Raw genomic sequence first — 27,091 nt, 5'->3', positions numbered from 1 at the left:
AGGCCATTTGGGAACAAACACCTGTGTTTAGAACTCGCTGTTGACACAACAATCTGAGTTATGTGGTGATTTCTTAAAGGATAAATAGATGTGCCACTTCCCAGATTTCACAGAAGCCACCTAACTCGAAGCAGGCTGCCATGACCAGCCAGTCTCAGGGGATCCACCAGCTCCTTCAGGCAGAAAAAAGGGCCAAGGACAAGCTAGAGGAAGCCAAGAAGAGTAAGTCTCCGTCCTGTCTTACTTAGAAGGGATTTGTCACAAAATGATTGAGGCGGGTGCGACGAAATGAGCATGGGCCTTTAGGGGCAGACAGACTCTGTTTCAAACCCTGTTTCCACCACACCCTCAGAAAGCTTGGCCAGTTCACTGAAACTACCCAGTCATATGTCCCTCTGGCTACCCAGAGGACGAAGTTCTCTAACCCAGATCCTCCAAAGAGGTCATGTGCTAAATGAAATGACAGTGGACATTGAGTTTACAAGGAGACAAGGCCTTGAGGCTTGTCTCTGCACCTTCCTTAATGTTGCCACGCCTCAGTTTCTCAATATTGTGAAACTGTTAAGAGATAGACAACTTCCAGACTGAATCTACTTGTGAGTGAACGTGAGCAAATTACTTACCCTCTGTAAGCATCAGTTTCTGTTCCTATAAAATTGTGACAGTAACAGTTAACAGTTGGTTCCCATCCCTCTTTAATATTGGCTTTTGGGGCGCCTGGGTGGCTCAGTCGGTTAAGCGTCCGACTTCGGCTCAGGTCATGATCTCACGGTTCGTGGGTTCGAGCCCCAGGTCGGGCTCTGTGCTGACAGCTCAGAGCCTGGAGCCTGTTTCAGATTCTGTGTCTCCTTCTCTCTGTGACCCTCCCCCGTTCATGCTCTGTCTCTCTCTGTCTCAAAAATAAATAAACATTAAAAAAAAATTTAATATTGGCTTTTAACTGCCAATATTTTTTAAATATTTCCATTTTATTCTCATTTTCTAACCTTCTTTTTATGTAGTCATGCATCTCTATATCAGTACAGAATGATCTCAGTAAATGTCAACCCCCTTCCTATGCTCTTTGATATACACCACAACCATATGAATGAGATGTTACTATTATTTCCACATGATGTATGTAAAAACTGAGAATTCATCATTTGCCAAAGGTCATATTTTAAAGATAGAAAATATCACGCAGGCACCATGCTTAATTCTTACTTTATTTACTCACACCAACTCTTTTGGCAAAGAGGAGAAATGATGCTCAGATAAATTAGGCAACTTGCCTAAACTCACACACAGTACGAATGGTACAGAGAAGATCTTAACAACTGCACTATACAAAACTTTCATAATTTTCATAATGAATAAACTGACATGTTGTCAATGAACAACTCGAATTTAGGAATAAGAACTATGCTTTTTCCACTATCCTGTTTCATATCACAGTATTATTTAATCTATAATAATTTGCGTCTATTAGCTTCTTCCTAATGACATGTCTTGCCCCTGCAATTAGATTCAAAATTCAGTAAGAAGTGGCCCCGTCTTAAAAATGTTGATGCAACTCTTTGGGTGAATATAGTGATGGGAACAGAGTACGTAGTGCAAAAGCTTGTTTAGATGTATGGAATGGGATGCTGTAACAGAGCATTATAATGCAAGAGAGGAAACCAGGAGCGAGGCAGTACTCATTCCACAGGGTTTTTTGATCACAGGTAAAATCATTTTTCTTTCTTAAGTTGATCTCTTGAGCGGTGGGCAATGTAACTACCGACAGCGGCAAAAGGAGGACTTACTTCATCATGTGGAAGGTGCTCAAAGAGAAAAGGAAGGAGAAAAACTTAAGACAAACTGTACCTACTTCTCCATTTCTTTTTCTATAACAAACCATGCAAATGACTGCAAAATGGTATGAATGCAGAGTAATTTTATAGAAAACAAAGCAGTCAAGGACCTGCTGATTGAAGCAGTGTAGAAAACTTCCTTATCTTTTATGCAAATTTTTAACCACTTCCAGAACAGAAGGCCAACTTATTTTAAGATGTTAGAATTGCATTACCTTTGCTTCCTCATCATGGAAAAAGCAAAATTACAATATTGAGCACATTAATACTATCATATGATTCAGTTGCTTTTTGCCAGTGTGTCTTTTGCAAAGCCGTTCGAGAAGAAAGGCTTTGTGAATCATGCAAGTTGTTTGGAGGAGAGGACCACTCAAAACTTTCTAGACACAGATTTCATAGTAAAAATAAAAGCCAACCTTGTTTGCCTTTCGGCGAGCGAATATGCTGTCCTTGGACAATCTTTCCCAGAAGGCAGTGTTGTAAACCACATATTATCTTATTTTCATACAAAACATTCATTTGATTTGCCAGTAACTTGAAGTTACTTGTGTACCTTTTCCCTTGGTCTTCAGTCATAAATATTCAAGCCAATATGCAACCAGTAATCATAAGTATCCAGGCCATAAAAACATTTTGGAAAATATTTTTTCAAATGTTATTTGCACAACCAACCTTTGGGCTGTATTTTACAGAGAATGTCAGTCTGTCCTCTTTGCCTCACAAAGCATAGGCTTTAAGGACAGTTTTCTCCAGATAGTAGCTGCTTTCTTACGTAGCTATGAGCAGGTAACAGTTTATGGTTACAACTTCAGTTACTGCGCCCGTCATACTGACTTCTCAAGCTTCTGTAGCAAATAAAATACTACCTTTTGTACCCGGTATTTTGCCACCTTTCTCATATTTCACTGGTTTTGCAATTTATTAATTTATTTAATTTAGTAAATATTTATTGAGGGCCTACTGTTTCCAAGCCATTTTGTTATATACACTAATGAGTAGACCTAGACTCTTCCGTAAACAATTCTAGTGAGATAAATGCATAAATGAACATAAAAAGAAGAAAGGAATAATGCCATGAGAGGTACAGATAGCCATCATTTTTGTAAACCCATATATTTCACTTTTTTCCCCCCCAAAAAGCAATTCATTTGAATATCTGACAGAATAGTTTCAGATGAAAACCAATACATTGCAATAGTGGCCACCATCATGGGAAGTCTGGGATCACTTTCTCTTTGTTAAATCCATTTATGTGAAAGCTTCTCAGAAATCTGCACATGGAAGGACTCCTTAATATATATCTAAAAGAAAGAAAGAGAAAAAGAGAGGGAGAGGGAGACAGGGAAGGATGGAGAGGCGGGAAAAAAGCAATGGCAATTCACATGTTAATCATTTTAGAAAAATGCAAGGTTAGTAAGGTAGTATATTTATATATAATGCTGCAAAAATATTAATATATTCCATTAAAAAGGACTGCCTTGGAGCTCAGTGAAGTTGCTACATAATACAATACAAGGTATAAATGCTTTGCCTTAAAGGATATAGATAAGAGTTTGTAGACCTGATGTATCAGGAATTCTCCTGAAGGCTGTTAGGTCTCTGGAAATGAAATATACAGGTCTCTGCTCTCAAGACACTCACCGGTCACGAGAGAACATTGTGGCTGGGCTGATGTGAGGGAAAATGGTGAGCAGACTCAAAAAGTTGGGCTGTGAAACAACAGAGTAGAAAAAGCATTGGTTTTTTTCTTATGTTTCCACATCTCTGAGTTTGACTCTTTTTTAGATAGAAATACAAGATATATATATGAAATATATAAATATCAGATAGATATATATATGCCATATGTATGATAGATAGATAGATAGATAGATGATAGATAGATGGCCATGATGTTTTAAGGATCAGAAAACTATACCTAAGATAGAGTATAATCAAAATAGTTATTTTTATTTTTAACTAACATAATATGTATACTTATATATTACTATAAGTAATAAAAATAAGAGAATGGAATAAAAGATTAGGACGATCTATTTTTTTTTAACAACTGCTGCTAGTTCTGCGTCAGCTTTTCCTGTCTTGAGGGAGAGTTGGACAGCCTCTAGTAGATGGCTAGGAAAGCTCAGATATTAGTCTGTGTTTACTAATTACAGATTAAATTATATTTATCAGTTAAGACACAAATTTTTACGTGCAAAATAGTCTTGCTGTTCGGTCGATTTTAGATGGAATCACAGTAGTTTGGCCCTATTTTAAATTACCTTATTTGAAATTAACACCTTCTGCCTTAAAAATTGTGCATTAGTCAAAACATAATAGTGAGTGTGTGGGCCCAAGGCAAGTTATATATTTTACAGCAGAACATCAGACCTGTCCTGGAGTTCCAGGTACGGGCAACTGAACTACTTTCAACAGAATTAGATTAGAAATTCAAGGTACCATCATCAATAGGAGGAAAAAAGACTTGTGTTCCTCTGAAATATATGGTATTTTTACTTGTAATTATGACTTGTTATGAGATCAGCATTTATTCCGTTTACACCCATTGAAACTTGGAAAACTCTACAGCTCTTTTGAAATGCTCAAATACAGGTGACTCAACATCACATAGAGAATCCATAATCCCTAATTATTTCCAAAGATGAACCATAGCCTTTCTCACAAATAAACACTCAGTCTATCTACTTTGGCAGCTGACAAAAATAGTGTTTAACTCAAAATTAGAACTTGTATTACAGAATATAGATTGGAAGGTGTGGTAAACAATGTAAATGTTCAAATCTGAACATGAGAAAAACTGAACAAGTAGGTATATTTAAAATGTTCTAAAAGCAATAGACAATCTTAATAACAGTGAAGGACACACCTAGAATTTTCTGCCAAGATGGTGTGGTCAGTGCTCGCTTTCTGGATCTGGTCTGCCGGGTGGCAAATCCAGTTTTTGCCTCCTACTGGGTGGGTGAATTGGCCAGATTATCTTTGAACCTCAGTTTCCTTGGCCTCAAAATGGAGATAACACTATCTGCCTCATGGAATTTTCAAGATTGCCTGAGTTAATATGTATAAAGGACTTAAAACACTACTTGGCACATAGTAGGTGTTCAATAAATATTAACTATGAATATTCTTCCACTACTTAATAAAAAGAATTCTGTCAAAAAGTACAGCAGAATAATAGAGCTCCACTGATCTCTGAAGCACAATCTTCCATGAGGGCCTCTCTGAATTATACTTTAGAGCAAAATAAATAGTTGACAATATTTTGACTATCTACTTTGATGATACATCAGCTAATATAATAATGCAGATTCGTTTGTGTTGGGTCTATAGGACACCAACCATAAATATTTTTTTAAATCATCTAATTGCCTATTTGCTTCCAAACAGACAGATATTCCAAATTATTTAAACAAGCACCTTGATTTGATTTAATAAATTCTTCTCTATGCAAGTGAATACTTTGGTTCATGAAGACATGGCTTTTAATAAACTAATAAAATAAAAGTTGTTATATTAGAATTTCATGGTCCTGTCTTGTGTGTTTTGTAGGCCTGTAAATTTTTTCTCTTTTTTTTTTTAACAGTCCACAGACTAATGGGGTATTTGTAAGTATATTGGACTTTCATTTCTTCAAGTGGGACATATTAAAACAGCCACAGAACATTTTCATCTAGGAATAGCAATTGATTATATTCAATCCAGAATCTACACAAAACTACTAACGATTTTTTTAATAAGGAAAATACAAGTACAAAGAATTGCAAAAGAAATACCAAGGAAGCAAAGATATGAAATGAGAGATTAGGGTCGGCAGAGAAACTGTGTAACCAAAGGAACTCTGCTGCTCTGTTTTTCTGGTGACATGACTTTATCCAATGTTTGTAGCAAGTGAGCCAGATAATGACATTCTTTGAACCAGGTTGGTTTTATCATACTATTCACAATCCCCAAAAGCCAAGGAAGGTTGTTGTTGTTTTTCTTCTGCACAACAGAATAAAAATGGCTATTCGTAACAGACCGCAATCTCCATTCACAAAGTGCTCTTTGTTTGCACATCAAGTAAGGCAGCCTCTGTTCGGTTCATGCATATTTTTGTCAGGTGGCTCATTCACTTGGATGTCTACTCTCCCTGCCACGCACGTGGATACCTGGCCTTGCTTCCAGTGCTCAGCTGACACTTCAGTCTATTTCTTGTGCGCCCCTGTATTAGTTTCCTAGAGCTTCTGTGACTATTACCACAAACAGGATGGTTAAAAAAAAAAAAAAAAGACCAGAAATGTATTCTCTCACAGTTCTGGAGGCCAGAAGTCCAAACACAAGGCGCTGGCATGGTTGGTCCCTTCTGGAGTCACTAAGGGAGAAGAATCTGTCACGCCTCTCTTCCAGCTTCCAGTGATTGCCAACAATCCTTGGCCTTCCTTAGTTTGGAGCTGCATCATTCTAATCTTTACCTCTGTAAGTACAGACCTTCTCCCTTATGTGTCTTCTCTGTGCCTCTTTGTCTCTATGTCCAAATTTCCCTCTCCTGTAAGGACACTCCTATAAGATGTAGGCCCCATCTTAATTCGGTATGACCTCATCTGAACTTGATTGCATCTGCAAAGAACTTATTTCCAAATAAGGTCACCTTCACAGGTACCACAGGTTAGGATTTAAACATATCCTTCTGAAGGACACAATTGAACTCACAACATCTTCTGTCAAATCCACTTGACTGACTGTCTTGAGCCTTTATCTTCTTTGTTCCCTTTTGTAAAAAGGTGCCTGTATTCCTTGTGTCTACCTTTTTTTATTCAAATTTCTCCTGAACTCCCCTTTTTCATTATTTTTTTTTATTTGAGTGTAGTTAACACACAATGCTACATTAGTTTCAGATGTACGATATAGGGATTCAACTTCTCTATACGTTACACTATGCTTACCACAAGGGTAGCTACCATCTGTCACCATACAACGCTGGTCCAATATCATTATCTATATTCTTTGTGCTGTGCCTTCTATTCCTGTGACTTACTCATTCCATAACTGGAAGTCTGTCTCTCTCATTCCTCTTCACCCATTTTGCCAATCCCCCCACTACTCTTCCCTCTGGCAACCATGAGTTTGTTCTCTGTACTTATAGGTCTAATTCTGCTTTTTGTTTATTTATTCATTTGTGGCTTTGTGCAGATTCCACATATGAGGGAGATCATATGGTACTTGTCTTTCTCAGCCTGACGGATTTCACTTAGCATAATACCCTCTTCAACCAGATTGTTGTCGCTATAACTCCACCAAAGTTCCCTTTGCCGAGACCACAAATATTGTTAACCTTTTTATTAATCAGATATCTCGGTCACAACTGGATCCCTCTTTCATCTTTGAAACTTTTCCTTCATTTGACCTTGGGACACCACTTTCACAGTTGGCTATCTGTCACCTTTTGATTGTCAAATTGTCCCAATCTTCTATATCTGTAGATATTGCCTATGTGATCACATCTAACCCATGGCTTTAAAAACCAGCTCCATAAATGATGATTCCTAAACTTGCTATTTCCAGCCCTGGGTGCTTCTTCAATCTCCAAAGTCATGCGAACATCAGCCTTCTCATTACCGTCGCTAGTTGTTTACTAGGCATCTCAGTTAAATTCCATCCTTAACTCTATTCCCAAAATCAAATATTGGAGTCATCATTGCCTTATCTCTCTCTCTCATGTTCATCCATCAACTCTGCCTTCAAAGTATATATAGCTTCTTGCTAATTCCTCTGCTACTTTACCATTTCCGGTTAACATTTATCTGAACTATTGCAATAGATTGCAAACTGGTCTTCCTGATTCTCTTTTGCCCCTACAATCTATTCTCACCACACCGGCCAAAGAAATTCTTTTAAATCATACATAATGTCATGCCCCACCTTTGCTAAATACCCTTCATGAATTTAGCATCTCAAGGACCAAACAAGCCTTATCGTGCCCCATGAGCTCTGTGTGACCTGCCGTCACTGCTACCTCTCTAGTATCGTCTCCTAACATTCAGTCATCTTGTTCTCTTTCTTCCAGCCATGATAGTGTTTTGCTGCTTCTCGAGCATGTCACATACCCAAGGTTTTTGCATCTGCTGTTGCCTCTACTTGGAATGCTCTTCCCCTTCAGATAACTGCATGGCTAATTGTCTTCTTCTTTTAGGTCTCTGTTCATATATCACTTCATCCAAAAGACAAGGCTTACCTAAGTTAACACCATCTCTCTATCCCTTAGGCTCCTTCTTTCTTCTTCATAGCACTTATTATCACTATCATATCATAAACTCTGTTTTCTTTTTTTTTTAATGTTTATTTATTTTTGAGAGAGAGAGAGACAGAGCATGAGTGGGGGACGGGCAGAGAGACAGGGAGACACAGAATCCAAAGCAGGCTCCAGGTTATGAGCTGTCAGCACAGAACTCAACACGGGGCTCCAACTCACGAGCCATGAGATCATGACCTGAGCCGAAGTCGGACGCCCAAACAACTGAGCCAGCCAGGTGCCCCTAAACTCTCTGCCTTCTATCTCCACCTAATACGTTCAAATTACAAGCTCCATGAGAATAGAAAGTTGGTCTGTTTATGGTTTTCACTGTTGTATTTATAGATCTAGAAACAGTGTGTGGCACAAAGAGGATATTTAGTAATATTCGTTGCTTAAATGTCTCTTTTTTCCATTCTCTGTAGCATTTGACACTGTTGGCCACATCCTTCTTGAATGTTTCTTTGATTTCCCCTACTCCTCTGACCACTAACTCTCAGGCTCTTCCTGAGAGTCCTCCTCCTTTTCTTATCTCTTGAATGTTGGCAGCCCCCCAGTTTGAGACCTTAGCTCTCTTTTCTCCTCCTTCTGTACACTCACCCTTGGTTGCAGTCCAAATCCTATCCCTATGACTAGCACATGTACAAACCCAGACGACTGACATCCATTTCAGAACTTGCTTCTGGATCCAAACTTGTCTGTCCAGATGCCTTAACTATCTCCATTTGGATATCCTCAGGGAAGCCCACAGAGGCTTTTCTAGTGACAGCCTCAGGACTTTTCCTCAAACTCACATTGTATTAATTATCTTTGTTCTTAATCAAAGTTCCCCAGAAACTGGGCTCATTTTCCTCATCATGATTAAAAATAATCAAATAGCTGTTCTTTGTCAAGCATTTTAATTACATTTTTTTCCCTAAAACATCTAATGACTTATTGCGGTAAATTATTAAATCTGTTTTATAGATGAGAAAACTCAGGCTCAGACACACTAATTTGCTTCAGGTTACAAAGCTTCTAATATCTTACTGCCGTTGTGCCTAGTGTATAATTTTGATTCTCTTCTGAAATAATAATAGACATCTCATCATCCTCATCCCTAAACAAATTCCAAAACCAATATAACAATCCAGTCAACAGAACAGGGTCTCTGTGTCTCAAGGGCTCATTCGCATTTGGGACACTCAATTTACATGGCCTCTCCTAACCACAAAACCAGGGAGACCCCATCCTTCACATTGCACTCCCTCCTCCCAAATTGAGTTTTACCTGCCCAAATTGAGTTTTTAATTCTTTTCCTACCAATCACCTGGAAATCAATTCAAACATCTTTCCCCCTCTCTTTCCCTTCCACAGAATTTCCCGTAAAATATCTCAATCAGGGCATGTTGAATGTAGGGCATATTTGCATGACAAGCCACATGTCTAAAAAATGAATACCTTTATTAAGGTGTAGCCATTTACAAAGAGTGTCCAAAACTAGCTTAGGAAGGGTCTCTGTGCTTTGTTCTAATCTCCAAAATGAAATATTCATCCCCATGGCTGTCCTGCCTAAAAAGTCAGCTCAATCATCCCCTCCTGAGAAGTCTCCCCTGACCCTGCTTGGCAGCCTCCTCTGACCCCCATTCTACATATCTGGGTCCAGTTGTTTATATTTTGACTGACCCTAATAACATAATTTTTAAAAACTTTTTTAATGTTTTATTTGTTTTTGAGAGCAAGAGAGACAGAGTAGGGGGGGTGGGGCAGAGAAAGAGGGAGACACAGAACACGCAGCAGGCTACAGGCTCCAAACTGTCAGCACAGAGCCTGACATGGGACTCGAACTCGTGAACCGAGAGATCGTGACCTGAGCCGAAGTCTGACGCTTAACCGACTGAGCCACCCAGGCGCCCCTGCTTACCCTAATAACATAAGACATAACACGACTATTGGGATGGATGGCAAGCACTGACTGTCTAGAATTTAAGTAATGAAAATTTCCATACATGTGTGATTTTCAATTGCCATGGAACAAACAGAACCAAAACATATGTTCCGTTGTTTTCCTACTTGATTACATATATTCTTCACAATTTTATGTATTTTGCATTTTCTTCTTGAAAGCCAGAGCACCATGTACACATTTCCAAATTACACTGTATTTGTGCAAGGACCATACCACATGCATTTCACTATCTTCTATCTGTAGCCCTATGCAGAATGTATAGTAGGTGTTCAATAAACATTGAATGAATAATGGATGGACAAATCAAAACCATCCTTTCCTGCACAACTCTGGAGCACCTGCTTTAGTAGTATAAGATAACCACGTCTTCTAAAGCAAACAAGCCTTGGGCCTGATAAACCTGTATGACCTTGTAGGAAGTTTGGGACCAAATATTTGATTGTCATATTTAAAATCTGGACTGTTCCATAGGATCATCCTCATGTTTGATACAGACAGTGTTGAGAAATAAGAATATAAACCTAAATGCTTCTTAGGTCCCAGAATACTTTTAATGCTTAAGAAGATAAGGCATAATATTAAAATTTGGAAATCTTCCTACACAGACAGAGAAGAAAGCTAGAGGTTAATGGAAGTTGATTTCATGCATGCATTTTGCTTCACCTCTAGTCAAACAGCAGGCTTTAGGCTCCAGTTTCTTCCACTGGATTAAATCAGGTGTAGCATATGCAGGCTCTCACACAGCGGCAGCTGCTGAGTCTGTCCAGAAAATGGCTGTGCCAGCAGCAATTTCCCTGTGGCTCTCCTATTGAATTGAATGAGAACCAGCAGGTGACTGGTGCCATGACGGGGGAATCACAGACACACTCTGAGCCTGTCACTGTATGATGGAGGTAATATACAGCCTTTTAAGTAGAGCACTGGATTCTGCTCCAGGGTAGGGCACACAGAGCTTTTCCTATTATTATTATTATTTTTTTTAATGTACTAGAGTTGTGACTTTGAACCCAATATTTTTATACATTATGCAATTAACGTGGAAGAGTAGTGACGTCTCAGGTCATTTGTGTTATAAGTGATTATGAATCCTACAACCCATTATTACCAACAGAACGTTAATATACATTAAATATATGTTTGTCCTAATGTTAATGACAGCCGTGATAAGAAAGAAGGCTGAGGATCAGGGGATAGTTTCCCCTATCAACATATTGTGCATTTGTTCCGTGAATAGTGTTTAGTTGCCACAAAATGGTTAGAAATGTAGAGAATTAAGGAATCTGTAAATACAAAATGATAATGAGCATTAACTAAGTAGAAAAAAAGTAAGCAGTGTTGTTAATGTTCCATTAAGCCTCAAGCATCAGAAGAGCACTAATAATCACCAGACCTTGGATTTTATAGAGAGTAAAGACGTAGCTAAATGTCTGCTCTGCATGAGGCTTACTCAGTCCCATTCAAGGACAATAGGCATTAAAAGAGACACGTCAGTTTGTAACTCGGGAAATCTATCTTTATTCCGCATATATGTACGGTAACTGGCAAAACACCACATGCTTAGCAGGGAGAGAGCTTCAGGAACCATTTACACTCAAATGCTACAGAGGTATGTAAAAATGAAGGCATATAAAGACATGTATGTATGTGGATGACAGAAGTTTATGTTAAGATTTTCTTTCACGCTGCTTAATGAGAACACGCTTACTTAGTTCAAGGTCTGCACAATATAACAAACAGTTGACAAAAATTCTAAGCAGAAGCTTGAGACACTATCAGAGAAACTGTTAAATAAGCAAAAGAATGAAGGCATTTAACTGAAATTGAAGGACAATGGGTTCAGATAAAAAAAAATTTTAATACAGTTTGGAGTTTCTTTAAAGTTTTAATGACCACAAAGCATTAGTACCTAACCCCCTGAAGGTGCTGGGGGGGCATAGCAGCAATTAATATTAGTCTATAACCCCCCACCCCAAATTTACTCTGGTTGTCAAAAAAAAAAGTCATGTGTCTAGGTAATGATCCCCGCAGCATTGTATTTGTCTGAAACTTTCATCTACATTGCTGTCTGCTGGCTTAAGGCTTACACCTTTGCTCTTAATAAAAGAAAAGAGAGCTATTTAACTAAGTCTCCTAACCATTAAAAACAATTGGTTTTACAGCCACTTTCAAGTCCCCCTCAGAGAAAGCTACTACAAAAAAATACCTACTTTGATGTGCTGTGGGGCTTAATCAGACATTCTAGAGTCAACAAATGCTAAGAAAAAAAATCCCAATAAAATGCTTTAAAAAATTGTAAGTCAGTTTGATAGAGTCTGAATTGCATGTTTGTAGTGTTTTTGGAGATCTGCCAGTGTTAAATCGGATCCAGTTGGTGTGGACTGAAGTATTCCTGGCAGCAAATCAGGACAGAAAATCTGACCAAATAATGTCTTTCCGAATAAGTGACAGCTAAAATCTGTTCTCTGGCTGTTACTGCTGTGAGTAAATGGGCAGATATTTTATTTAAACATGTAAGTGTGAAAGAAAGTTGTCATTTCCATGCTCTAAAAAACCCAATTGATAAAGTAAGGTGTTTTTCAATACTGTTCTTTAATGAACTTCACCATTTTAGAGGAATTTATCAGGAAAACAATGTAGACCTCGCCTATTTTATTTTTTTAGAATTGAAGTTTGAAATTCCATGTCGATTAAAAAATTCATTCCTCCTTTGCCACTGTTAATATTCAGGGAAAGAGAAGCGATTGAAGCAAGCTAAGGAGGAAGCCGTGGCAGAAATTAACCAGTACAGAATGCAGAGAGATAAGGAGTTTCGACTGAAACAATCTAAGGTAAGTAAGAAAGTTAGCACAGCTTTTCTATGTGGTATAGATTATAATACATTAATATTCAAGAGGTGTAATGCAGAATATCAAGGGGGAAAAATACACCGGATTGAGCAGACACAGTTCAACTAAGCCTGAACATCAGACTAAATCTTATACATTACTGAATTACTGATTTTACATGTTCACTTTCCAGACTTTTCGATTTGCTGTCTAAAGTATCAATCAATAGTGAATGTCTAATATGTAGTCCATATTAAAAATCATATTTTCAAATATTCAAACTGAAGGGACTGGTTAAAGTATTATTCCCACCACAGATGATGAACACATTTTATTAAGAAAAACACTTCAGAAAACATATTTTTTTGCCTACTAATATTTACCACTACAATCAATAAAAAGTGTTTCACACTGTTATAGAATGAGTTTCTTGGTCAACTTTCTTTGGTATATTCAAGATTTACAAATGACCAAAGTAGATATGGTAGATTCAGCAAATTGCTACAAAGTCTTCTGGTATTTTTTTTTTTTATTATTTCCTTTTCAATTGTCTGGCTCCATTCAACAAATGTTTCATGAAAATGTTTTTAAAAGGTTTTTCCGGGGCGCCTGGGTGGCTCAGTCGGTTAAGCGTCCGACTTCAGCTCGGGTCACGATCTCACGGTCGGAGAGTTCGAGCCCCGCATCGGGCTCTGTGCTGACAGCTCGGAGCCTGGAGCCTGCTTCCGATTCTGTGTCTCCCTCTCTCTCTGCGCCTCCCCCGTTCATGCTCTGTCTCTCTCTGTCTCAAAAATAAATAAACGTTAGAAAAAATTCTTTAAAAAAATAAAATAAAATAAAAGGTTTTTCCTCCACTAGCACTTTAAATATATCTATAGTTTACAGTGAAAAAAAAAAAAAGCGCATGAAAATTTCAGAACCAACATCCTCCTTTTCCTACTGCGATATGACTAGAATTTTTTTTTTTAATTCTGTGTGTTACAACTAAAGTTTATATGATATAAGGGTTTTTCCCCCCAATAGAACCATAAGTAAAGCCTGACATTGAAAGATGAACTACAAGCACTTTGGAAATCCCCTTACTTACAACTTCTATTTTAGTAGGAGTAGATGTGGGGCTGGTAGAGGGTCAGGGAAATCGAATCCCATGATAGGAAAAACTTTTCCAGGGGGGCTCCTTCTTAAAAGAAAAAGTCCTTCCCAGAATGAAGTGGACCACTCAGCAAAAATAAATTCTTCTCATCAGCCTTTCAAAAATCGAATCATAAAATCCTAGGTCTATACATGTGTATACAGCCCTCCGTGATTGGCCCTTGGCTATCTCTCTAACCTGTCAGTTCTGAAAATGTCATGCACCCACTTTTTACTGTGAACTGCAGATATTTTTTAAATGCTCGTGTAGGGAAAAGCATTTCTTTATATTCTTATGAAAGATTTATTGAAAGAAACCAGCCAAATGAGAAGGAAATCATAAGGGAATACCAGAACACTTTTCAGCAACGTGCAACAAGATCTGCTTTGGTCATTTGTAACGTTTTCTACTACTTTGTCTCCACTTGGTCTCTTGCAGCCATATCGGTCTTCCTGTTCTTCCCCAAACAGATTGAACACACAACTGCCAACTGTGCCTTTGCACATCCTATATTTGCTCCCTGGAATCATTATCTTCTAGACATATTCATCCTTCTTCAATCTCTGTTCATTTGTTAGCTCATCTTTCAGATCACCTTATTTAAAACTGTGTCTTTCATTAGAAAAGAAAGTAGTTTTCCATTATATTCATATCATGCAACACTACTAGATACATCATATATTTACATTTTTTACTTATTGCCTGTCTTTTCTTCTGAACTATAAACACCAAAACAATAAGGTCTATGTGTTGTTCTCTGTTATTTTCCCCAACAATGAAATAGTTTCTGTTCCATAGTAAGTACGATAAATATTCATTGAGAGAATAAGTAACTAACATTTCTTCTGTGACTTTATCTTTCTTATTGAGTCCTGTCATGACCCATAACATATCGGGACCTGAGAAAATAGTTATCCCTAATACCAGTCAGCATTTATTATTCTATGCAGGATATTTCTGATGTACTTATATTTCTAAGTCATAACAAAACTGACTGTAATTTTAGAAAGTAACTGGGTTAAATCTCTTGAAATGTTATTTCTTCAGAAAAATCTCATAAGATGTAAATCTGGCTCAGGATATTTGTTCTCTGCTTTGGAAAATAATTAAAACTCCTCATTGCTCTCATAATTAGAGCTCTAAGCCAATTTTACAGCTAGTTGATCAAAAGCTCACATCGAAAGGTCAACATGTTTAGGCCTCCACTAACTTCAAGCATATTGTAAAACCATTAGCACAGATATTCCTTCCTTGGCATGACCTCCATATGTCAGACATATTGCTATTCCAGTTAAATCTCATCATCATTAACCCAGGGCAAGTATGAGGCCTGGGAGGAGACCCAAGAAGCCAGTTTTCTGCCTGCTGTGGGTGAGACACCTCGATGTTACTTTTTTTAGTTGTGTCTTAGCTCTTGTTAATGTATGTGTTGTTTCCATTCCCCTGACATATCAACAAAAGCAGGTATCCCGATGTCGGTTGTATAACAACAAATATTGTTTTATTGAAGATTTATTTCTCCCTTCCTTATCATTGCTACCAAATATAACATCTTCTAAAGGAGATATGACATTGCTAAAAGGAATCGGACCACAGTGGAAACATTAAATCTATTATTAATGCAGAAGTTAGTGGGATCATGAATCCCAACAGGAGAAATGAAAATAGTCGCCTGGAGCATAATGATGATTTTTGTATCTTCATCTTCCTTCCTGAATTCATATCATGAAAACATTTTGTTTCCTTGAAGCAACCATATATTGAGCATGCCAAACGGTGTTTTGCCTATGATAGTGGGACCCGGACTTCTGCTTTCTCTTAGACAGGAACATTTGAACAATTTATAAAGAAACGTACTGAATATTGAAAGATTTCACCAGCATCAGTCATTTAGCTGTAAATCTATATGTATCAGTCTCAACACTGAAGTTTTGAAAATCAACAGTGAGAAGTCCTTAAAGGGTGCCCTTTGATCAAATGTACCCGCCCCATGTCACACAATGATCAACTTCTAATTTCTGTAGTGTCCTAAGCATTCAGATAGAAGGCTTCTGCCAATGAGAGCAATAGAACACAGGTAATAAGTTCTCTGTAATATCTAGAGATCTGATCGTTCTATTCAGTTCAACAAATATGTATTGGGCATCCACTTTGAGGTGTTTGAGGCACTTGTAATACATCAGTGGACAAGATGCCACTGATCCTTTGTGGAGCTTATGTTCATTTCTTTACTCACCAGCATGGTTTAAATCAACACTGTCTGCAGATATAAAGGTATGGAATTCTTTCCATGGAAGGCTGTCTAAAATAGTATATGGTGCCAGAGGGGAGGTGTGTGGGGGGATGGGTGAAATAGGTGAAGGGGTTTAAGAGGACACTTAATGAGCACTGAGTAATATATAGAATTGTTGAATCACTATATTGTACACCTGAAATTAACATAAGATTGTATGTTAACTATATAAGAATTTAAAATAAGGTAAAAAATAAAGTAAAAAAAAATAGTGCATGGTTAGTTATTGGTATAGTAATGTCTAGGGAACAATGTAGAAACTCAAATTTCTGTGCATTAAATAAACTCAGAAAAAAATATTATATTTAATTATGCAGGATGAGACATGAGATTATGAGCCATTTTTTAAGGGTATCCCAATGTTTCTGAAAGTGTATAATGGCTTTAAAAAACTAGAAAGTACAAGCAACACAGTCAGTGAAAAATCATAATAATAATCACTAACACTTACTGATTAGTCGCTCAGTGCTAGGCTCCTTGCTATGTACCGTCTATACTATAATCCTTTCAGAAAATGATCATGTTGTCTTAGAAAACCACATTAAGAACACAACTAATAGTAGTAGCTGTCATCTGTGGATTAAACCTGCACTGTCAAAAAGGGTGGCCACCAAACAGACACATGAAAAGATGCTCAACATCACTCATCATCAGGGAAAAACAAATCAAAACCACCTTGAGATACCACCTGACACTGGTCAGAGGGCTAAAATCAACAACTTAAGAAACAATCGATGTTGGCAAGGATATGGAGAAAGGGGAGCCCTCTTGCACTGTTGGTGGGAATGCAAACTGGTGCGGCCACTCTGGAAAACAGTGTGGAGGTTCCTCAAAAAATTAAAAATAGAGTTACCGTATGATCCAGCAATAGCACTACTAGGAATTTATCCAAAGGATACAGGAGTACTGATTCACAGAGGCACATGTACCCCAATGTTTATAGCAGCACTATCAACAATAGCCAAATTACTGAAAGAGCCCAAATATCCATCAACTGATGAATGGATAAAGAAGATGTGGTTTATATATACGGTAGAATACTACTTGACAATGAGAAAGAATGAAATCTTGCCATTTGCAGCAATGTGGATGGAACTGGAGGGTATCATGCTAAGTGAAGTAAGTCAGTCAGAGAAAGATATGTTTTCACTCATATGTGGAATTTGAAAAACTTAACAGAAGACCATGGGGGAAGGGAAGGGGAAAAAATAGTTTCAGAGAGGGAGGCAAACCATAAGAGACTCTTAAATACAGAGAGCAAACCTAAGGGTTGATGGGGCGAGGCGGGGGAGAGGGGAAAGGGGTGATGAACATGAGGAGGGCACTTGTTGGGATGAGCACTGGGTGTAGAGGTAAGCGATGAATCATGGGAATCTACTCCCAAAGCCAAGAGCACACTGCATACACTGTATGTGAACTAACTTGACAGTCAATTCTATTAAAAAAAAAAAGGTGGCCACTTCACATATAGCTCATGAAACTTGAAATGTAGTTAGTCCACATTAAGATATTCTGTAAGTATAAAAGACATACCAGATTACAAAAAACTTCATATGAAAAACAATGGAATAATTTTTGTGTTGCTTGTACCTTAAAATAATAATATTAAGAATATAAGCTTAAATAAAAAATATTATTAGGGGCATCTGGGTGGCTCAGTTGGTCGAGCATCCGACTCTTGATTTTGTCTCAGGTCACGATCCCAAGGTCATGGAGTGTGGAGCCTGCTTAAGATTCTCTCTTTCCCTTTGCTCTTCTCCCACTCACACAGATGTGTGTATGTGTGTGAGGGAGATGGAGGAGGGATATGCACACGCGTGCACACATGTTCTCTCAAAAATATATATATTACGAAAATTAATTTTACCCAGTCTTTTTACCTTTTGAATGTGACTCTAGAAAATTTAAAATCATTTGTATGATTTGCTTTGTGGGTCATATTACATTTCTATTGGACAGCTTTGAAATAAAGAACCTAAGGTTGAGGGGCGCCTGGGTGGCTCAGTCGGTTGAGCGACCAACTTCGGCTCAGGTCATGATATCACGGTTTGTGGGTTTGAGCCCCACATCGGGCTCAGCGCTGACAGCTAGGAGCCTGGAGCCTGCTTTGGATTCTGTGTCTCCCTCTCTCTCTGCCCCTTCTGCACTCATGCTCTGTCTCTCTCTGTCTCAGAAATAAATAAACATTTTAAAAAATTAAAAAATAAAATAATAAAATAAAATAGAATTTAATTTAATTTAATTTAATTTAATTTAATTTAAAAAAAAAGAACCTAAGGTTGAAATAAACTTTTCCAAAGTCCTGCAGGATAGTGCAGAAATCTAACCTAATAATAGCTATTTTAACACTGCTCCAAAGAAAAAAATGATAATAATTTTATACTAGTTTGTCTTTTAAATATTTCAACCCTTAAAACATTGGATTTAGGACTTTTTTTAGTGGGGTAGAATCTCACTTAATATAGTAGATTTAGAGGAAAAAATTGATTTTGGTAGAATTATTTTGGTAAATAGTTCTCTTCCATTTTTAAACTTCTACCTAGCAAGAGAAATTCAGTCCATATGTCTGCTCCTTGTATGCTCACTTATCTCAATGTTATTTTATAAAAGTTACTTGATGTCTTAGAAGCTATATTTCCTTAAAATGATTTTCTTTGAACTGGGAAGCCCTTATTGCATGGTATATAAACAGAAAAGAACTTGAACCTGATAGCTTTCAATTGTGTTTGATTTCAAGTTTAGGACCCAGAAAGATAATGCGAATTCTAGAATTTAGAATAGTCTAACAACCCTGAAATAGAAGTCAATCATTAGTGGAGTCTCTTGGACTGAACTTAATGCATACCTTCTTTGTGTGTAAACATTCACAGAAGAGAAAAACAAACAAAAAACAGCTGTGTTGCCTTAACAATACCATGTTTAAGAAAGGCTGAGTTTACAAAGGAGATGAATTAGGAGTTGATTGCTTTACAAAGGGTAACTTTTCAAAGGATTTCACTGAAGAATCCCTTTAAATTAGTAACTCCCCTGGTGAAATTATATTTTGGTCGAATCTCTTGGAGATAAATGGAAATACTGGGAATCACTGTCAATAAAAGAGCAACCAGAAAGATATATTAAACTGTATCTAAATATATAATGTAAGTAAATGGACAAGTATATCTTAATATGAAAGAAATCCACTTTATATAAAAATTTTCAAAATTATCTATTATCCAAAAAGAGATACGTATGCATGTAAAAGTACCTTACTGGGCATATCGTGACTATATCTTCCTGGAAAACAACAATTAATCAGTTCAGATAATATATTTAAAAAATCGGCAAATCAGTTATTTGCTTTTTGAAAACCAGCACAAGGGGTTTAATGATGTCTTACCACTTTACTTTCCAGACTTTTAATTCAGAAAAGTAAGCAATGGGGAAGATAGAGGAACTGAATGGCAACTCTTACAAATATATGAAAAATGCAGTACAGGAAAAACCTCCTGAGTACGGAGGATGATTGTGAATGTGCCTCCAATTTGCACTGTGTGGAGACCAGCCTAGAAGTAGAAGTAACTGACCATGGCCACCTTTCATTTTTTAGGAAAGTTTATCCATCCCACTTATGGTATTGGTGATCGTATCCATTCTCTGAGAAAGTTCTAGAAAAATAATACGCAATGTGTACACTCTAGAACAATCTTTAATAAATAGGCCAAAACAAGTTTAAGTAGTAGACCAGTGACACTTTACTATGGATAGTGTGGTGAATTCTGTCCGTTGTATTTTGTCAGGTAATGGGGTCTCAAAGTAATCTCTCAGAGGAAGTAGACGAGCGAACACTCGGGAAGATAAAAGAATTGAATGGAAGCTACAACAAGTACATGGAAGTCGTGCTAAAACAGCTTTTGAACATGGTTTGCGACGTGAAGCCGGGAATCCACGTAAACTACAGAGCTACCCACTAAACGTGCACCCTACTGCTCAATAAATGGTATGTGCATGAAATTTGAAATGTAAATCTTAAATTCACTAGACATTTACAGATTTCAATGTGACATAATTCACACATAAGCACTGAATTTAAAAGCAAACAAACAAAAAGTTGTTATATCTTTCTCGGTAACGGGCGTGACTTGTCATTTAACGTAAAGTAAATCGAGCCGGCAGAGTAACATATTTTTTGACACTTGGCAGAAAAATGTGAACCTGGCCACTTTTTAGCGAGTATGAGGTTTAGGGGGAAAAAAAAATGCTTCTTCTGAGCAGTTTAGAAAATGTTTTCTTTGTTGTAGCTGTTAAAAGATCATTTTTAAAGAAAGATTTCTATCTCAGACAGATATAAAATGAACAGATGTCAAGGATTTTGTTTAAGTCATTAGTGAGGAAACCAGTCATTAATCAATGAGGAAATCAGTAAGATGTTACCACTAATTCAAAGAACAGTAAGAATGTCATAGCTACAGAAATGATAGAAAAATAGATAAATGATAGATAGATAGATAGATGATAGATAGATATAGAGGCACCTGGGTGGCTCAGTCTGTTGAGTGTCTGACTCTTGATTGTGGCTCAGGTCATGATCCCAGGGTCGTGGGATCAAGCCCCACCTTGGGTTCCACTCTGAGTGTGGAGCCTTCTCCACACACTCTCTCTCTCTCTCCCTCTCCCTCTCCCTCTGCCACTCTCCCCCTAAATAAGATAGATGATAGATAGATAGAGATTAGAGAGAGAGAGAGAGAGATGATACAGAAAAAGATATGAGTTGGTTATGTAACCATTCTCTCTACCTACCTTCAACTAACCAGATATTCTTCTTTCAACTATCATTTTTTTATTTTTATTTTTTTAATGTTTATTTATTTTTGAAGGAGAGAGAGAGAGCATGCATGAGCGCTAGTGGGGGAGGGGCAGAGAGAGATGGAGACGCGGAATCTGAAGCAGGTTCCAGGCTCTGAGCTGTCAGCACAGAGCCTGATGTGGGGCTCGAACTCAGGAGCCATGAGATCATGATCTAAGACGAAGTGGACACTTAGCCAACGGAGCCAACCAGGCGCCCCTCAATTATCATTTTTTAAAAGAGAAAAGTGAATGATAATTAAATGAGCTGTTAGCATAGGTGTTTAGGCTTAAAAACAATCAATCAATCAATCAATCAAACAAACAAACAAACAAACAAAGCCCCAGGTGATGTAGCAGGTTAGTATGTATTATGAATTGAATGTTTGTGTCCCTCCCAAAATTTATATGTTAAAATCTAATCCCCAGGGTCACCGTATTTGGAGGTGGGCCATTTAATAAGTAATTGAGTCAGGAGAGTGGAGCCCTCGTGATTAGAATTCGTGCCCCTATAAGAAGATACCAGAGAGCTAATTCACTCAGGAGAAGTTGGCAATCTGCAACCCGGAAGAGGGCTCTCACCAGCCCCTGACCATGCTGGTACCCTAATCTCAGACTTCCAGCCTCTAGAACTATGAAAAATAAATTTTCTGTTATTTATAAGCCACCCAGTGTGTTTGGTACTTGGTTATAGCAGCCCCCGCCCCAAACCGATGCAGACAGTATGCCATTAGCCCAGCCGCCTAGACGGTAATCACTAAATTCTTGTTAGGTACCAGGCACTTTAAGTACAACGTATGAATTATCTTGATCCCATTATTGTGGTTGTGTTAGCACGCATCCCTGTTTTACAAAATGGGAAATAGCAATTAAGGAACTTGTCCACTGTTGCTTGAATGACCGTGACATGGGACTTCCAGTCTGGCCAATGACTCCAATGTCCTCACCCTTCATTACTTACTCCCCGAAAAGTTTCTATATTTACATCATTAAGAATCTCGGAGTACTCTGCTTTTCCAAGAATATATGCAGACAAAATTTAGTTCCAGTTGAAACAAAATTTAACTGGTAAATTTTAATCATTACCAAATTACTCAATTCCAAATATAGACTAAAATTATTCTAACTGATCACTGTTTTAGATTAACCTACACTAGATGTAGGTCCCCCTCTAGCAGACAAAATTAAAATTTTACCACATAGTCTTAAATCTCAGAAACATTCAATTTTATATTGACATTGGGCAAATGGATGAAAAATTTAATATCATTTGTTTTTCCCAACTTGTTGGGCAAGGAAACCCAAACAGGTTAGTTTTTTTAAAATTTCAAATAGATTTCTCTATTTGCCAGAAAGACAACTGATTCTCCAATTAATGACCAGAAGGGTATCAACCTTTCCTAGGAACGATGTCCTTTAGTTTTGGGGGGTATAGGGGGAACGAAGGCAAGACCTCAAGTAAAGTTGCCTCCCTCAAATGAGGACAGCCACGGAGGATTTCCACTTTAACACAGATATGGAGATTTTGATTACTCCTTCAGAGGTGAGTTATGTAAAACAATGACCAAAACTGCACTTTTGAAAAATTGCCATGTGAAAAGATAATTCTAAAAGACATAGCCTTGTGATTTGCCTTACATATCTTACCTCATGAAAAATATCTTAAATACCTTATTATGAAAACTATCGAGATGTCAATTTTCTGTGTAAGAAAAGCTTGAATATGTAATCTGGAACACACAAGTTGATAAATTCCTGAGCCTACACGGGATGTTTTTTTAGGCTTAAATGCAATAGAAATACACTAAAATCGGTAGAGGATTTTTCTCAGCAGTAAAGGAGCTACGACAGCCGGAAGACAGTGGTGAAGATTGGGTGTCACTAGCCTCTGTGTCTGGTCCTGGCTGTGCCCCGCACTCTCTATGTCCTGTTGGCAACTTACTCAATCTCGCTGGTCTCAGATCCTTTTTCAATGTTTTAATAGACAAAATGGCATTCAACTAAATGATCTCCATAGGCCCTTCAATATTCAATTCTACATACTAAATCAGACCATTTGCAAAAGTCAGTACTCATTACCTGTAGTTTTCTCACTTCTGTAGTATTTGTTAATGTTTTTAATGACCCCACATCTATTCTCAACATCTGAACTATTTCAGAACATCTCCCCAAAGTGTGCCACTTTGGCATGTGGGCTATTTTGAGCTGAAAGCAATCAAGACCCAGCAGACTCAAGAAAAATCTTTACCTCTCCCTTAAACTACCTACAAGAATTTGAGAAAGAGAGCTATTACCAAGAGATAACTTTTGCATCTACATGACCTATCTGTGTGGCAGGACAAACATCTAATTACCAAACATCTGCTCCTTTTATTATCCTGTGAATCACCCTCCTTCTTTTTGAAACTCCAGGCCCTTATCTCGTCCCCTCGTGTAAGATGGCATTTAAGCTTCAATTGTCCCACTGTCCTTGGGTCTAATCTTCTCATGGGCATCCTGTATGTGTGCAATTAAATTTATTTTCCTTCTGTTAATCTGTCCTATATTAATTTGATTACTAGACTATCCGAAGAACCAAAAAGGATGGAAGAAGCAAACATACTATGTTGGCAGGAATATGTGGTGATCTCCAGCATTCTTAGCTCTGTAGCTCTGTAAAAGTGTAGTTTTTACACTCAAATATGGTTTCACATCTATGCCTAACTGAATGAGTCATTTTTCAAGAGCTCTCACACTCCCACAGATGGCTAAGCTGCCAGGTTTTACTTTATTTACATATGAAAAAGGTTTTACATATTTCAGAGACAACTCACTTATCTATGACAGCTTTCTCAGTCACAAAAAAAATGTTGACTTTTTTTTTTGCACAGGTACTTATCCTAAAATAATTTTCCTGTTCATACAGGTCTTCACACAGAAATGGAATAAAGTAAGAATGTGTTTAATCGTCCTTCGTCCTTCTTTTGATCGTTGGCACGATCAGAAACTGCAAAATGAAAAATGACTCCATTAAGTTCTTACTTATTTCCATTGTACCTAAAAGCAAAGCCATGCAATTTACAGGATGTAGAGGAATAAAATGGTTTCTGATTTATTTCTCTGTATTACACACAAACACGCACAAAGTCAAGAATTGCCACCAATAGATCAGCACTATTATTTTCTAGATGAACAGAACTAGGAGAATGGAGTTGGCCAGTGTATGAAAACCTGCCAATTTCTAAATCTCCAGATGAGGCTACTCTGGAAACATCCAATCCTCAACATGGAAAAATCCAACCTAGATCAACAGAGGTCAACAGAGCCACATTACCCACGGCGGCCCATAAACACATAAGTGAGAAAAGTGAAGACCATATAAACCACTTAGAAGACCTACAGTCTCAAGAGCAATGATAAATTGTTATTTTAAGCCACGAAGTTTTAGGGTGATGTGTTATGAAGCAATAGCTAACTGATATCCCCATTAGCTATCGCTTTAAAAGAGGAGGGAGGACAATAAGACAGATATGTGACTGTCAGACTCAGATCTGTGAAGGAGGCCTTTGAGGAGGAGATGCATGGTGAGCAAATGAGAGACACCAGCTACAGGCTAACTAGAAAACTACGAAAATGGTCAGAGATGGGGCTACCACATGAAGGGGAGATGTGGCAAACATGTGTTTTTGTTTGGATAGGAAATGCGAGAGCATATTCGTACACCAATTGAAGTTCTCCCAGAGAAGAAAATATTTCTCTAAAGAACAGAAGAAAACTATTGCGGAAGCAAAGTCCCTGAGAGGGCAGGAAGCATAGGATTCCCATCTGAAGTAAAAGAGTTGACCTGACACTAACAGGAAGATGACATACAAGTGGAGTTTGACATACAGGTGGTAGGTAGGTCTAGCAGTAGGGAGATGAGAAAGTTCCTGTCTGATTGACTGGTGTTTTCAAAATAAATATGAGGGAAATGATTAGCCGAGAATGAACAGAAATTTCAGGAGACTTATCCAGACAAGAGAAGGAGTGAATGGTTGTTTTAGAAAGTGACCAGATGACTGTGCTGGGGAATTATAATAAGACTGTCAAGCAGGGTTGAGTGTCCAAAGGAGACATATTGTATTTGTAAAATGAAATAAAGTCAGTTGTGTGCTTTTGTCTGGTGATGGGGAGCTGCTCAGGTGTAGGCATGGGGGAGGCAGAGTCTGGTTCCACCTCTCAACTTCTGAACTGAGACCTGACATCAGCTCCCTTGTTCTTTTTCTTTCAGCTGTCAAGTTGAACTGGGATAATTCTCCTCAGAATGGATACTGTATTCCTAAATTTAAAGAGAACAAGATTATTGGAAGGAAAGTATGATAAAATAAAGCTAAGAATCTAAGCACAGAGGCCATTAAAAATGTAATGATTCTGGGGCACCTGGATGACTCAGTCAGTTAAGCATCCGATTCTTGGTTTTGACTCAGGTCATGATCTCACAGTTCATGAGTTTGAGCCTTATGTCAGCTCTGGCTGCCAGTGTGAAGCCTGGTTGGGATTCTCTCCCTCCCTCTCTCTCTCTCTCTCTCTCTCTCTCTCCCTCTCTCAGTCCTCCTCTCTTTCTCTCTCTCTCTTTCAAAATAAATAAACTTTAAAAATGTAATGCTTCTATTTCATCCAGGGGAAGAAATGTAACCGCTGTTATTTCTATGTGATTGTCCCATATCCCATCCCCCTACCTCCATTCTCTTGGTGCTGCCGGATGTTGGCACTGCAGGAAGTGGTTAGGGCAGTGGGTTTCTTTTCTCACTTCTAAGAGTAGCCTGAAGGAGCTACTTACCAATGACATAACTGGGAGATCTTACATCCCGTGCAGTACGAATCATTCATTCACTCTTTCATTTATTCAATTAAGATTGCTGAATCCTATTATGTATCACACATTTGAGATTGGTTTTGGAAACATAGCCGTGGACGTTACCATAACGGACAAGTCTCATATTCTTATTCCTGCCATCTCCTGTGACTCAAGATCTCACTTCCAGTTTAAGACCATGTAACTTTTGAGTGCACGAGGTTCCCTGTGTTTGATTGTTTAAATGAATTGGACCTGTCCTATGACAGTGTGAAGAAAAGCATATTTACTATGACAGCTATCAAAGGAGGCAGTGTTGTTAAGGGCATCATCCCTGGGACCAGGCTGTCTGGATTCATATCCCAGCACCATCAGTTATTAACTCCATGACCTTGAGCATGTGACCAACCTCTCTTGTTTTAATTCCCTCATCTGTAAAATAGACTGTACTAGTTTTACCACAGAGTTACTCTAAGTATTAAATAACTACGTGCCCATAACATGCTCTGAATGTTACCTACCTAGCACATTGTGAGTGACATACATGCTTATAATAATAATGTCAGTTAATATTGCAGTTGAAAAAGGAACTACACACACAAAAAAAGCTTATTTAAGGATAGAATGAGGGTAGAAGGGGGTGGGAAGGTAAGGAAAGGCAGAACATCACTGTAATTTACTTTCGCAGCCAGTGTAAGTAAACTATTACCTCCTTTTTGAAGTAGAGAAAGTCTTAACTGTTTCTATTTGGGTAAATAGGGTTCAATGGAACAGAGGTTTAACGAAGCCTGTTTTATCATGCTAGCACTTCCATTGAACAATCATCTACAACTGCTAATTTGTTACCATTTTTATTAATGTGTAATCAATTAATAAGAACATATGTGTTCCACAGACAAACCCCAAAGATATTTAAATAGAGCTTACAGGAACATGAGAACCTTGCCAATATTATAAAGACCCGTTTCCTAGTGGGATTCACAGTTTCTCGTCACAGTTCAGAAAGATGCTTTCCTAAGCAAAAACGTAAATATGTCTAAACACCCCAAATAAACCGCCGGCACCGAATGCGATACACATTTCAGTCTACCCAAGAGGCAGAAAGTTTCTCACGGTGACAACCCAGGCATCAGCAAAGTTTGAAAGAGCTGTG

At 37.9% G+C, this 27,091-nt stretch overlaps 1 protein-coding gene across 3 annotated transcripts; it reads left to right on the top strand.

Annotated features, from left to right (window-relative positions):
* Positions 1-25,656, top strand: ATP6V1G3 (ATPase H+ transporting V1 subunit G3). Of its 3 annotated transcripts, none has more exons than XM_049634310.1 (4): positions 1-222; positions 12,779-12,879; positions 20,081-20,280; positions 25,375-25,656. In XM_049634310.1, the coding sequence occupies exons 1-3, from the start codon at positions 141-143 to the stop codon at positions 20,252-20,254; spliced, it is 357 nt and encodes a 118-aa protein (XP_049490267.1). In that variant the 5' UTR covers positions 1-140; the 3' UTR covers positions 20,255-20,280; positions 25,375-25,656. The 3 variants fall into 3 exon arrangements, with proteins under 3 accessions (XP_049490267.1, XP_049490268.1, XP_049490269.1); XM_049634311.1 differs by lacking the exon at positions 25,375-25,656 and adding an exon at positions 21,555-21,811; XM_049634312.1 differs by lacking the exon at positions 25,375-25,656 and having other exon boundaries at positions 20,081-20,374.
* The last annotated feature ends 1,435 nt before the right edge of the window (positions 25,657-27,091 follow it).

Source organism: Panthera uncia, chromosome F1 (genome assembly GCF_023721935.1).
Source record: "Panthera uncia isolate 11264 chromosome F1, Puncia_PCG_1.0, whole genome shotgun sequence".
NCBI lineage: Eukaryota > Metazoa > Chordata > Mammalia > Carnivora > Felidae > Panthera > Panthera uncia.
Note: the sequence above shows the minus strand (reverse complement) of the source record. Positions and strands in the feature narration are given on the sequence as shown.